This window comes from Bos grunniens, chromosome 17 (genome assembly GCF_055505025.1).
Source record: "Bos grunniens cultivar Pamir isolate PY7600 chromosome 17, Bosgru_T2T1.0, whole genome shotgun sequence".
In the NCBI taxonomy this organism is placed as follows: domain Eukaryota; kingdom Metazoa; phylum Chordata; class Mammalia; order Artiodactyla; family Bovidae; genus Bos; species Bos grunniens.
The window spans coordinates 57,549,692-57,562,767 of NC_141181.1; the positions used below are offsets into that span (position 1 = coordinate 57,549,692).

General features: G+C 44.8%; 1 protein-coding gene across 2 annotated transcripts; it reads right to left on the reverse strand.

Moving 5' to 3' along the window:
* Nucleotides 1–552: 552 nt before the first annotated feature.
* Nucleotides 553–11,363, reverse strand: RFC5 (replication factor C subunit 5). 2 transcript variants are annotated; one of them, XM_086347992.1, is made up of 11 exons: nt 11,131–11,363; nt 9,507–9,571; nt 9,103–9,239; nt 7,856–7,935; nt 7,126–7,199; nt 5,766–5,925; nt 4,964–5,045; nt 4,462–4,596; nt 3,866–3,938; nt 2,486–2,540; nt 553–1,439 (listed from the first exon to the last, which is right to left on the reverse strand). In XM_086347992.1, the coding sequence occupies exons 1-11, from the start codon at nt 11,190–11,192 to the stop codon at nt 1,343–1,345; spliced, it is 1,020 nt and encodes a 339-aa protein (XP_086204118.1). In that variant the 5' UTR covers nt 11,193–11,363; the 3' UTR covers nt 553–1,342. The 2 variants fall into 2 exon arrangements, with proteins under 2 accessions (XP_086204118.1, XP_086204119.1); XM_086347993.1 differs by lacking the exon at nt 2,486–2,540.
* Between the last annotated feature and the right edge of the window lie 1,713 nt (nt 11,364–13,076).

The window sequence follows — 13,076 nt, forward strand, 5'->3', positions numbered from 1 at the left end:
TGCAACATCTTATCCTTTGGCTTTCTTACTAGGTGCTTTGTAGAGGCCTGTGTATTATGAAAAAGCGTGTTGAAAAGGTAGAGGAGCCTCTCCTCTGCTGCCTTTGTTGCTAAAAGAAAAACTTTTGTTTTCAGGATGAGAGGCTTTCATTGAAGGAAAAAAGGTAGAAAGCTTTTGGCTCACCGTTTCATTTTTTCCATTAAGAAAAAAAAAAATCACCTTTTAAAACAAGTGGGACTAGATCGGGCAGCATTTAGATTTCGTGTTCATCTTGAAATATCATACACGGTGTAGTCTGAGAGGCCCTGGGCAGCTACCTTGAGACAATCCCCCACCCCCACCCCCAGGCCATTAGCTTCAGACAAGGCCCACCTGAGTGATGGGTGTAACCAACTTCTCCCTTTTGACAGTATAAGAATTAGACACCTTTATAAAGAACAGCCTCCAGAGAAAGTTAATTCTGTGATAATCAGGGTCGGAGGCGGCTTTTTCATATAAATGCAAGTCGAACAAGTCAGCCTCTGTGTAGCCGGCTAAGGAAAGAGGAGTCACTTAAACAGTAAGTAAGCTGCTTTATTTTTACTGTGCAGAACCCTGTCACAGATGCAGCACAAATGCTTGCAGATAAACTGTCTTCTATTTAAATACGAGGAGTTCCAATCCTTTCAGCACTGGCAGGCTTAGTCAGGCTTCATCTCATGTGCCCTGGGTTAAACAAGTCAGTGTTGGATGATCTCTGGCCCCAGTGGCATCACTTCAAACGTTTTCTCTCCTGTCCACACTACAATTAGGAACTGGCAAGCAATTATTCTACTTCAAGAGCAAAAATAAAAAGTCCAGGTTTTAAAGGAAGAAAATTGAGTTCATTTTATAAAAGCATAATGGCTTGGGCCAGAAACCCATTAACACCTGTTTAAAGTATAGCACAGATTAGATTTACAAACGTGACTTTGGTGATGTTCTTTTTATCTTGTGTTGGAAGATACTTGGGCCGTATTAGATTTGAAAGCCTGATGTTCCAAATAGGGTACGCCAATTTCCTATCATCCAAGCAACTGAAGGGTAAAAGCCTTAAGGCTAAAAATGGGTTTTGCTTTGTTCCCTTGTAAGACACACACGCATAGTGCAGTAAGAGAGCTGGACTTTAAAACTGCTTTGTACAGCCCTGCTCCAAACAGCCACAAACAGTATTTAAATGTCTGCCCATCCATGCCTGGAACAATTTTACACAGGTGGGGGTGACTGTGTAAACACCCAGCCCAGGCAGCTGTTCACTTGTGTCCCCTGCTCTCCTGTCACTTCTGGGCCTGAGAGTTAGTTGGCAGCGTGTGGTCCCCAGCATCTAGGCCTCAGTGACAATCAGGTCTCTGGTGACTTGAAAAGCGGCAATGAGGGAACTCAGCTGAATCTTCTCACTGGTGCCAACAGCAAGTCTGTACCTAAAAGAAAGCAAACCGAAGTAAGGAGAGAGAATAGCACGGCAGCTGCCTTTTGACCACAGAACAATAGCAATCAGACCTAAAGTCGGCTGCAGGGCTGGAAGGAGGGAATGGAAATTCATCCCAGGCAGCAATCTTTTGTGTTCCCTGACATTTTCTTTGCTGCCTCAAATATTCATCCATAAATCTGATTCAAAGTAAAAATTTTTTTAAAAATTGTTACCAGTAGCAGTGATCTGAACTTAACTTTGTTGAAGCTCTATGTGAATATGCAAAATGCGTGTGACTAGGGATTATTTCTTCACCTACAAAATGCATTGAGAAGGATTTTAATTAAGTTTCCTTTCTCCTAATTCACTGGGAAGTTTGGTTTGCCATATCTGTGGTTCTGTGGTCTAGTCAATAAAGCAAGACACTGGTATTTATCTTGCAACCTTCTCAAGTGCCCAGCTACTCAAAGTAAAACTGCAATTCACAGTATAGCAATAAGAAGTGACCTAATTGGTACGTGTGAATACCAGTGATGGTGAATTGGAGCTGGCTGATGTGGATGTCTATTTTGAACCCAGTGCTTTTTGTCTACTCAGATGAGAGCTGCCAGCTTCACTGGGGGTTAATAACTGTGTTTACTGAAGCAGCCAAAGTGGAAAATTGAGTTTATGTTTACTTTCCCTGCAATATGCTTTCATATGCCAAAATGCCTTAATAACAGCTGGATAGCTGGCTGTCCCCAAACAACCTAGATGTTTGAACTAAAGCAGACCTCCCAAATAACAAGAGCACGTGGAGAACAAGGGTGGACCCGGCCTCTGAGGCTGATGGAGAGGCCTTTATCTCAAATATGTAACTGAGCTGTACCTGTCCTTGCTTAATCCCTGTGCTTTAAAAAAGCAGCTCATACCCTTCCCCCCGCTTGGTTCAGTAATCCCACCCAAAACTAGACTCCACCAAGTATGAATGATTTAGACCAAACCGTTGATCCTAAACAAGTAGAAACAAAGAACAAAGGGAAAGCAGGAAAACAAAACCGGAAAATAAATACTCACTCAATGTCTGCCATTTTGGTCAATAAATGTATTCGAACTGAAGATGGAAAGTCAACTGGGAGAAAAATCAAATGAGTGGGGTCTGTCATTTACTGTTAAAAACATCACAGAGGACAAGTATGAGTTTCCACATCAGATAAGACTAATCTCTTGAAGCTACAGATCTTGAGACACCATGCTTCTAGAAGTACAGTGTGTAGGTTTTCAAAGTTTTTATTCTTTTTGAGTCTGTAGGGCAGCTAAAAAAATGAGCAGGTTCCAGAGTGATCATGAGAAGGTGGAAGAGCCGTCCATAATGCTGTCAGCCACTGGGTCACTCTACTGCTGCTGCTGCTAAGTCACTTCAGTCGTGTCCGACTCTGTGCGACCCCATAGACGGCAGCCCACCAGGCTCCCCTGTCCCTGGGATTCTCCAGGCAAGAACACTGGAGTGGGTTGCCATTTCCTTCTCCAGTGCAGGAAAGTGAAAAGTGAAAGTGAAGTCGCTCAGTTGTATCCGACTCTTAGCAACCCCATGGACTGCAGCCTACCAGGCTCCTCCACCCATGGGATTTTCCAGGCAAGAGTACTGGAGTGGGGTGCCATTGCCTTCTCTGCTGGGTCACTCTAAGTTACCATCAAAGCTGAGTTCTCACTTGCTATCCCAGTTTTAAAAACGATTGATTTTTAAAGGTCGATTCATTCTCAGTGTCCACAAAGTGCAGAGCTGGGCCTGAGCCAACCATGTTCTTGGGCAGAATTTCACACCAGCCAGCGGCTTAGAAAGGAACTGGCAGAACCAGTGTTCATGGACCAGACGGTCCGCAGGTGACTGCAGGTCAGGGAGGAGCTTCTCCATGAGGCTGAACAGCAGACCACTCAGAGCTTGGAAGACACAAGTGTCTGGTCCTCCCTCAAAGGGCTAACTGGATTGGCCTGGGGTGGGTTGTATATGGGCCAGGGTCGAGAAGCAGTTCTCTGTACATAACATACAACCAAGTGGGGAACTTAAAATGGTTTAGGTGAGACCACTCTGGCTGATGTGAAGCTAGATCTTCCTTCTCCCTCTCTCCTTTTGGGGAAAATACCCTTTTAGAAATACGAATTACAATATCCTACTTTTTGCTTTAAAATATGAACCCTTGGAGGACATAAGTTAGCCTTTCAGAAATTTCTTTTCTTCTTTCCCCCCAGCATTCTAGAGGTCAAGAGTATTTTTAGAATAAGGTTTTAAATAGCAAGATAAAACAAAAAATGAGGGACCAGGTTTACACCTCTTCATTCCTGTTTCTTTGTTTCCAAAGTGGACAGTGGAGCTTCAGGTTCCCTCTCCAATCACCCCCAACCTCAAAGAATGCTGCTTTATACATAGCTTCTGAACCAGGGAGGAACATGAGTTACCTCTGTGCACGAACAGGTGTATCTCTGTCAGGATGTCGTGTAACGCCAACCCCTTCAGAGTTTTTAACTCCATGATATCTAGAGAGGAACAGTTAAGGCAAAGGGACCAAGTTCCAGGACAAACACTGTAGAGAGTGACTTTTGAAAGCAGGGCTTTTCACCCCAACACAGCTGTTGCTTTCCATCTGAAGTGGCATATGTTGGACCCAAATTCTTATTTTTCTGTTTTCATCTCCATCCAATAAGAGTTTTCTGAAAGATAACAGTTGTATCTGTCTAGTAGAGAATAGAACCAAATGCATTCCCCAAAAGGCTTTACATCACTACACCTAGCTCTTAATTTTACAGGAAAACAAGAGTAACAGTGACATCTTGAAAATGACTGCATCTTCTACCCAAGGTCTAAGTGCTTCCCTCCCATCTGTGAGTGGAGCGGCTGCAAGCCACACCCAGGTCAGGGCCCTTCAGGAAGAACTCTGTGACATTAAAGACAAGCACTCATTCCACCCACAGACATCGTGTTCCATCATGAGCTGAAAAGAGTTCCATGTTCAGACCCTGGACACTTAATGCACCGACTGCAGGGCAAGAGAAAGGATATTCCTGTAGGCCGTGGTGAAGTCTTGATTCAACATCCAGTCCAGAATGTTGGCGATGTCTGACTTGAGCGGGTGCCCTGTGCAGGTGTAGACAGTCTCCTCTGTGACCTTCCCAAAGGCCATGTTGGTGCTCTGTGCAGTCAGAGGGGGAGAATCACCATGGCTGCTGCAGGCGGATCAGGAGGCAATTGCGGAGGCAGCAATGTGGGGGTGGGGAGGTACCCGACAGGCCGAACCCTGTACTTTTTACACTGCTAAGATCTGGCCATGTCCGGAGGATGCCGCTGCCAGTCAGCTATGTTACTGCTGCAGAGTCCTTCCCTATCTCTCCCTTGTTTGCAACAAATTATTCTTTCAGTTAATCGAAACACAAGGGTGGGGGTACATCTTTAATATATAACAAGATCAAGTTTTTACCAGTTCTGTTGTACTGTTACTCATGTCTTTCTTGGAAAACTATTCCAAAGCAACTAGAGATCTGCTTGGAGTGGTGCCATACCTGTAAGATGTTCAGAGCCCTTCGCATGTCTCCACTGGAAAGAGTTATGAGCGCTTTCATCCCATCTTCACTTATATCAACTCTGAAAGGAAACAGGCAGAAGGGATTCAGAGGTCCTGAGAGCACAAGTGCTTATGGAGAGAACAAGACGGCCTGGGATGATCGAGGCATTTAAACAATGAAAGAAAGAAAAGGGAAGGATGGAGTTAACAATACTCTCCTGATCTACAGACTCCAGAATTCACTGGCTTTTGGGGACATTGGCCTCATGTTGAGTCACAGTCCAGTTCAAGTCTAGAAGGACTCTTACTGGGATCAAGTGTTGCTCTGTTGCGCAGGTAGCTTTGAAATCTGTTCTCTGGGAGGATAGGGTCCTGATGAGATCTGCAATTGCAGAGCCAAGGCACCTGTTAACAACAGCAGCGGCTCGGGCTGGTTACTTGCTTGGCATCTGATTACACAGAATGTGATGACTCAGGACCCTCCCTTCTAGTCAAGAAAGGCTAGTGGCATCTTAGCAGAAGAGACTTGGCAATGTGCAGTTCCCAACAACAAAAGAAGAGCAGGAAGAAGGTGGGACAGCTTCCAGGGGAGAAGGATGGAATCCAGTGAAGAACCAAATGACTTTCATGAAGAATGTCTGTGAGATGCCAGGGCAGCTAACAGACAGGGAGGCTTAACCTGTGCCAGGTTTCCTGAATTGTCTACAAACGGTATCACCTTGAAACATACCAGCCAGTCGCCTTACCCAACACCCAGTCTCCCAAGGCCCACCCCCTTCCCTGCTTTTCAACATACTTACTTCTCTTCTTCTACGACGTGTTCCAGGCGGGGAACCATGAGTTCGGGAGTCAGTGGTCCGAATCGGAATCTTGTACACCGGGACTGCAAGGCAGGGATGATCTTTGACAGATAGTTACATATGAGGCAAAATCTGGTATTTTCAGTAAACTTCTCAATCACTGGCAAGAGAAAAGAAAACCACCTCATTTCCATTCTGATTCTTCAAGGGACCCAGAAACCCTGCACTTTTCTAGGGTCATGTGAAAGGTACAGAAAACAAGAATGCAGACAAGTGGAGATGCTATGGTAGTGATAGAGGATGTCCCTGGAGACCAGCCATTCTTTCCCAAGCTGATGAACAGGACGGTACAAAAAGCTTCCTTTTCCACGATTGGCCATGATTCTGGCGCTCTTGCCATTCTACTCCATTAAGATGTGAAATCCAGTATTCCTTCCCTTTTGCATAAAATTCTACTTGGCAGATGGATGATGCCCCAACTTTTACTGGGCAGGGGAGGAGAATGGCTTTTTGAAGACTTTCCAGTGGACTTTGTCTCAAACTCTTAAAGCATTCTCGAGAGCATTAAGCTGAATTCAGAGATGCCTAAGACATCAGTTTCATTCTGTACCAACATTCTCACGCTGGGATCTGCCCAGACTGACTCAACAGAACAAGATGCTGCAGAAAGGCTGCCAACGCCTTTAGGACCAAAAGATATTCTGTTCTCCTCCTCCTTAAACATGGGCTGCAATCTACTCCTCCCTAAAATTCTTAAAGATTCTCTTCTCTCTTAGCTGTTCACTGCAGAATCTTAATGAGAGATTAAGAATGTCCTTGCAAAGAAACTACCTGCACCGGGCCCCTTAAGACTGACAAATTACAGCATACTCTCCCTTCCTGGCCAAATCATTCTCCTGGCAAGAAGTGAAAGCATGTCAGCTTTCTGACATGACTGATGCAACTAAATTTCTAGTATTATTTTCCTGGCTCCTTTGTATCTAAGGGTACCAATAGCAGAAAGGCCTATCTAGCAGTTTAGAAATGAACAACTTCCTACCTGCCCCCATCCATCAGTACAAATTCCCAACTCTGAAACTGAACCCAAGGGAAAAGGAGGATAAAACACCAGTGTCTGGTCATTACCTAAGAGTCCCCAAAAGGTTTATGTCTTTAAATTACTAAAAGAGGTAATACCCCAGTGCAGAGATTTTTGTCTAGATCATCAGATGGGATATGCAGTGAAAGGCATACAGAAATTTCTTTGGGTCAGAAGATGAATGAAAACTGAAAAGTACCCATGTCCTATCTCATGTCCAAAGATGCTAATTCTCCTCTAGAGCTGTCCTCACCAACCACTGTACATGGCCATACTCCTTACCTCTCCTCAGGGCGTTCTGGGCATCCTGAGTCATGGCATCGGCCTCATCCAAGATCACCAGTTTAAAGCCTTTCCTGGGAAGACAAGTGGTACTTTCTAAAAGCTGCTTCAATCTCACTGTGACTTCCAGGCCCAAACCTACACCTTCACATTTGTGCCACTGGGCCCCGGCTCACAAAGTTCATTTCTCCTAGAACTCTGACCAAAGCAGACATTTGTGGTAACACAGAGCAAATACCCCACTGCTCCTTCAACTCTTAAAGGGAACAGAGGTCTAACCTCTGTGTCAGGTTCTGTCCTCTGGCACCTTCATCTTTCTTCCTCCCAGAATCCTATTATCCTAGTGCTGCCTTTTCCCTACCACCTTTACTTCTGCCTGTCTTTTCCTCTCTTTTTTCACTACCATCCTAGTTATCCACCCTGATCTCAATTCATTTTTGTTTAAATTCAAACTAGCTCACCCAGTCTTATGATGTAATCAGTTCTCTGTTAACCAATAAAATGGAACTAATGCTTCCCCAGGGTACTTGCAAATAGATTTAGATAATATTTTCATTTTAGTATTTCTTACCACCATTCCTATACTTTATGTCTTTCTCATGGCTGCTTTTGACAAAGCCTTCCCCGCTCTTTTTCTTACACTTTTATAAACTGGCAAAGGAGAGGATTTAAAAAACTCAACTCACTGATCAAAATCTTTAGGGAGAGAAATCATGCAAAGAATTCTTACTTAAATATTGTCCTTGTGCTAGCAAAGCTCAGGATTGGTCCCCGAACGATATCTATTCCTCGGTCATCTGAAGCATTCAGCTAAACATGAAAGAAGCCAGAATAAATAGAAAACATATTAGTGTGCTATGAATTAATGTATCTTTTTATCAGTCCTGCTCAGCAAGCTAGGTCTCTAGGTCTAAGGACAGATAAAGAGATGATCATTAAAAAAAAGATTGCAATTATATTTAAAACTCACAGCTCACTAGATCATTCCACTATATTCTGAAAGGCCAATGACTATCTTTCTTCTCCCTTTTGAGGACAATCACTGACATGCTTTGGAGGAATAATTAATTGGTCTGGTCACAGTGAATAGCACCCTAGGCAGGAGCAGAATGATACTAATTTTAGCTACCACAACCCAGAGCAACCCAGAAGTTAACAAGTTTTTAATAAACTGAAGTAAGAACAATTAAGAATCTTGGTAGCAGCAAGATTCTAAGATCTATAACAAAAAAAGTAAGTTAAACCATTTTTTTTCTTAACAATAGACAATATTTAGAATTTCATAATCTAAGTGGATCAGTTGTGTCCCAGCAGTAAACAGACAGCACACTCAAATTCAGTAATTTGAAGAGAACTAAATGAAGAGAGATTTTAAAAGGTGCTTATGAGGTGTGGGAGAAACCACAAGAGCTATGCAATACCTTACGGGCTACTGGGGCCCATTACCACTCCCAAGTCTTAAGGGGTTGTTGGGGGAGTGGTGCTGGCTCCTGGGGAAATGCTGGGTGCTGTGCCCTGTGGGAGGGGACATTGTCCATCTGTGTAATGTGGTGACCCGGGGCTGGACCAGGCATCATTTTTCCCCCAACTCCTGCCAGGGCCCCTACGGGCCAAACCCAATAGGAGCCAGAGGGCAAGAGAGCTTGTTGGCAACACAGCCCAGTCTTCTGGGACAAGAACAGTGTGGAGCAACATGCAGAAGGGCACATGGGAGACAGCTAGCAACCAAGTGACCCCTGAGTGTTTTGAGTAAAAGTTGGCAACAGCAAACAAAAACACCTGGCCCTACCACTGCCCTCTAGCTACACCAAAAATCTCCAGGCAAAAATGTCAATTATAGGAAAAGTGAATTGAAATATTGTACATCTGCTTCTTTCCCAACCACCAGCACGGCAACTAACTTGGAAAACAAAACTAGCAGAACTAAAAATAAGAGACCAGAGTTCTTTGAAAGTTAAGGGTAATCCTCTCATTTACCTCCAAGACCATGGAGCCAAATTCCTTATCTTTGTACAGCTGTTTAGCACAGGCCAGGATGGTGGATGTCTTTCCTGTCCCTGGAGGACCATACAGAAGGAGGTGCGGCAGGCGGTCCTCACTGATAAACTTCTGAACTGAAGATGGGGGGAAAAAGAGAGATGCTATCAGTCTTAGAGTCGCCTCATTCACTGCGGGCCAGAGTTGGACTGAATCTACTTCAACTCTATGTTCAAATCCAGGGCGTGGGCAGGAATGAAAAATCTGAAGGATGCAGCTGTCAAAGCCACATCCCAAAGAGCTTAATCAGATTCTTTAAAGTTATTACAGCAGAAACAACATCCCTAAGAAATATATCCAGGTCCTTCAACTAGGATACCAGCCACTGACACATGGATACTTACTAGTACTCAAGATGTCCTGATGAGAAATGAGATCATCCAGTGTCTGTGGCCGATATTTTTCAACCCTAAAATACAATGTAGCATGCATTACAACATATATAAAGGCAAGAATATTTTGTTATGTGCAAAAGAATCCTTTCATACGTATCCTACCTAAAAGAAGAGAGAGCTACAAAAACCTGTAACCCAGTGGTTCTCAATCGGGGCAATTTTGTCCTCCAGTGAACTCTTGATAATATCTACAGACTTTTCCCGTCAAAACTGGGTGGAAGGTGCTATTGGCATCTAGTGGATAGTCATCAGGGAAGTTATTAAACATTATGAAATGCAAAGGCTAATCCCCGTGGCCATGCTCCCCCCTCCAATATCTGGTTAAAAATGTCAATAATGCTGAAAAACTGCTCTCATTTCACCTTCCCAGCTATCTGCCTATAATCTCAACCTGGATGGGCACCTAAAGTTAATCCAAAATTGAACCTGTATCCAAATATAAATTAACAGATGAATGGATCAATAAATGGTGGTATAGCCATACAGTGGAATGTTCTTGGCAATAAAAGGACATGAATTGCTGATCTAAGAAGCCAGTCACAAAAGACTACATATTGTATGATTCAAATTACATGAAATATCCAGAATAGGCAAATTCACAGAGACAGAAAGTAGATTAGTGGTTGCCAGGAGCTGAAGGAGAGGGGAATGGGGAGTGACTGCCAACAGGTATATTGTTTCCATTTGAGGTATATGAAAAATTTTGCAACTAGATAGTGGATGATCACACAACATTCTGAATGCACTTAACACCACAGAACTGTCTGAATGCACTTAACACCACAGAACTGTACACTTTAAAATCGCTACAACTGTAAATTTCATGTTATGTATTTTTACTATAGTAATAACAAACCGAACTCATTATCTTGAAAACTTTTGAAAAGAAACAAGAGTTTTTCAAAATCAAGCCAAATCCCATCAGTCTTTAAAACAACACTGAGACACAGTTGTGGAAGCAGGCTGGCTAAGAGTGCAAGCTCTGAATCTGGACCACCTGGGTTCAAATCCAAACCTATTTTCCAACTCTAGACCTTAAGCAAGTCATTTAGCCTTTTGGTAAAGCTGGAATAACAGTGCCTTCTTCCTAGGGTCTTTGCAAAATTCCAACATTTAATAGGGTGCGTGTAACGAAATCACTGAAATGAAAGTTAACTAGGAAGTGCTGTTATCATCATCATCATCATTATTCTAGCTTAGAATGTGACCAGTAATCGCACCGAGAGAAGAGACTATTTTGGCAAGAGAGAATATTCTGCCACAGAGGCCAAGGCAATGTCAGAAGACATGGGATCGAACTCCCGTGTTGCCACCCAAGTGGGGAGGCCGTTTTCCTCTTCCGCAACAGGAAAGGGGGCCCAGGGTTATGGGTGAAGGGAGACCTAGCTAGTTATAAATAGAATGGAGCAGGACTGGGGAGTTGAGGGAAGGTGAACTTATGTGGTTCCACCCCGGCCTCAAGTCTGGGGACGGCGGGGCGAGGTCGGACTGGGGACTGGCCACTTGTTCACTCGGGCCACCGCCTCCGCGCGCGGCCGATCCCCTTCCCCGCAGCAGCCAGGCCCCCTCCTACCAGGGCAGGTTTCTGATCTTGGCCGCCTCAGGCTGCTGCTGCTTGCGCGCTGAGGTCTCCATAACGGAGTGATGATGGTGGCCGGTGGGCTTGTCGCGTTTCCCAGAGGCCCAAACCTCGCCAACAGCCGCAACTAGACCCCGGGACCCTCGCACTTAGAGTTCGCGCGCAAACGCAACTCTCGCGAGATTTAGCGGCAATCGGACTTCCTCCCTAGGTCCCGCCCCCTCCCCGTTGCTAAGGCCCCTGTTGCCTGGTTGCCGGCAGGCCCGGGCCGACGCCTCGCGCCAACTCCGCCCTTCTCTAGTTGGAGCTGCCCTCTCCAATGTGGACCAGAGTCCTGAACCCGGAGGGAGCGCGCGCCGGAGAGGGACGGCCACCCCCTACAGCCACCAGTCGTCATTACAAATTAAAGTCTCACGGCCAAAGCCAATTCCAGTCGTCACCAGAGTTCTAGCTGTTACCGTTCAAAGGAACGAAAAGTGGCCAGCGCTAAAAAATTCTGAGGTAAAACAACCCCAAATGACACGACCAGTTCTTGAATACAGATGCCATAAGAAACAAGGCTTGAAATACTTTTTGCCCCCAAAGCTAGGAGGTGAGCACTTCACATTGAAAAACAACTCTAAGCACAACTCCAACTTCAGTCCGTCTCTCAAATCTATGCCCCTCACCCAACAAAATTTACAGAACCGACCTCCAGAAACAACTCCAGAGAGAAAAAATAAATAATAAGTAACTTCCCGCCAGGTTAATATGTGTAACTGGACAGGGCTAGTTAGTAAGCGAAGAGGACAGGGTCCCTCTGACAGGAAGCTGCTGAGGAGAATTGGTATCAAAATGTTAGTATTGTTTTTCTGAGGTAAGGGGATTATGACGGAGAAGGCAATGGCACCCCATTCCAGTACTGTTGCCTGGAAAATCCCATGGACGGAGAAGCCTGGTAGGGTGCAGTCCATGGGGTCGCTAGGGGTCGGACACGACTGAAGTGACTTAGCAGTTAGCAGGGAATTATGAACCACTTCTGTTTTCTATTTTGCTGGTCTGTAGTTCCCAGCAATAAGTGTGTATTATATCTGTAATAAACTTTGGCTGTTGTTTTGGCTGCGCTGGGTTTTCGTTGTGGCACGCAGTATCACGCGAGATTTTCATTGCCGCCTGTTGGATCATTGTTAAGAGCATGCGGTCTCTTCATTGTGGCATGTGGAATTTAGTTTCCTGACCAGGAATGGAAGCCAGGCCCCTGCTTTGGGAGCTCGGATTCTTAGCTACTGGATCACCAGAGAAGTCCCTGTTTTTTGTTTGTTGGTTTGTTTTTTGGTTTTTGGGGGGGTTTTTTGCCATGCTGAGAAAGACAACAATCCTGAGAGGAGATGAGGCTGACCCAGGATTACAAGTGTTCTGATTTAGAAGTAGCTACTGTTCAGTTCAGTCGCTCAGTCGTGTCCGACTCTTTGCAACCCCATGACTTGCAGCATGCCAGGCCGCCCTGTCCATCACCAACTCCCAGAGTTCACCAAGACTCACGTCCATCGAGTCAGTGATGCCATCCAACCATCTCATCCTCTGTCGTCCCCTTCTCCTCCTGCCCCCAATCCCTCCCAGCATCAGAGTCTTTTTCCAATGAGTCAACTCTTCACATGAGGTGGCTAAAGTACTGGAGTTTCAGCTTTTAGCATCATTCCTTCCAAAGAAATCCCAGGGCTGATCTCCTTCAGAATGGACTGGTTGGATCTCCTTGCAGTCCAAGGAATTCTCAAGAGTCTTCTCCAACACCACAGTTCAAAAGCATCAATTCTTCGGTGCTCAGCCTTCTTCACAGTCCAACTCTCACATCCATACATGACCACTGGAAAAACCATAGCCTTGACTAGACGAACCTTTGTTGGCAAAGTAATGTCTCTGCTTTTGAATATGCTATCTAGGTTGGTCATAACTTTCCTTCC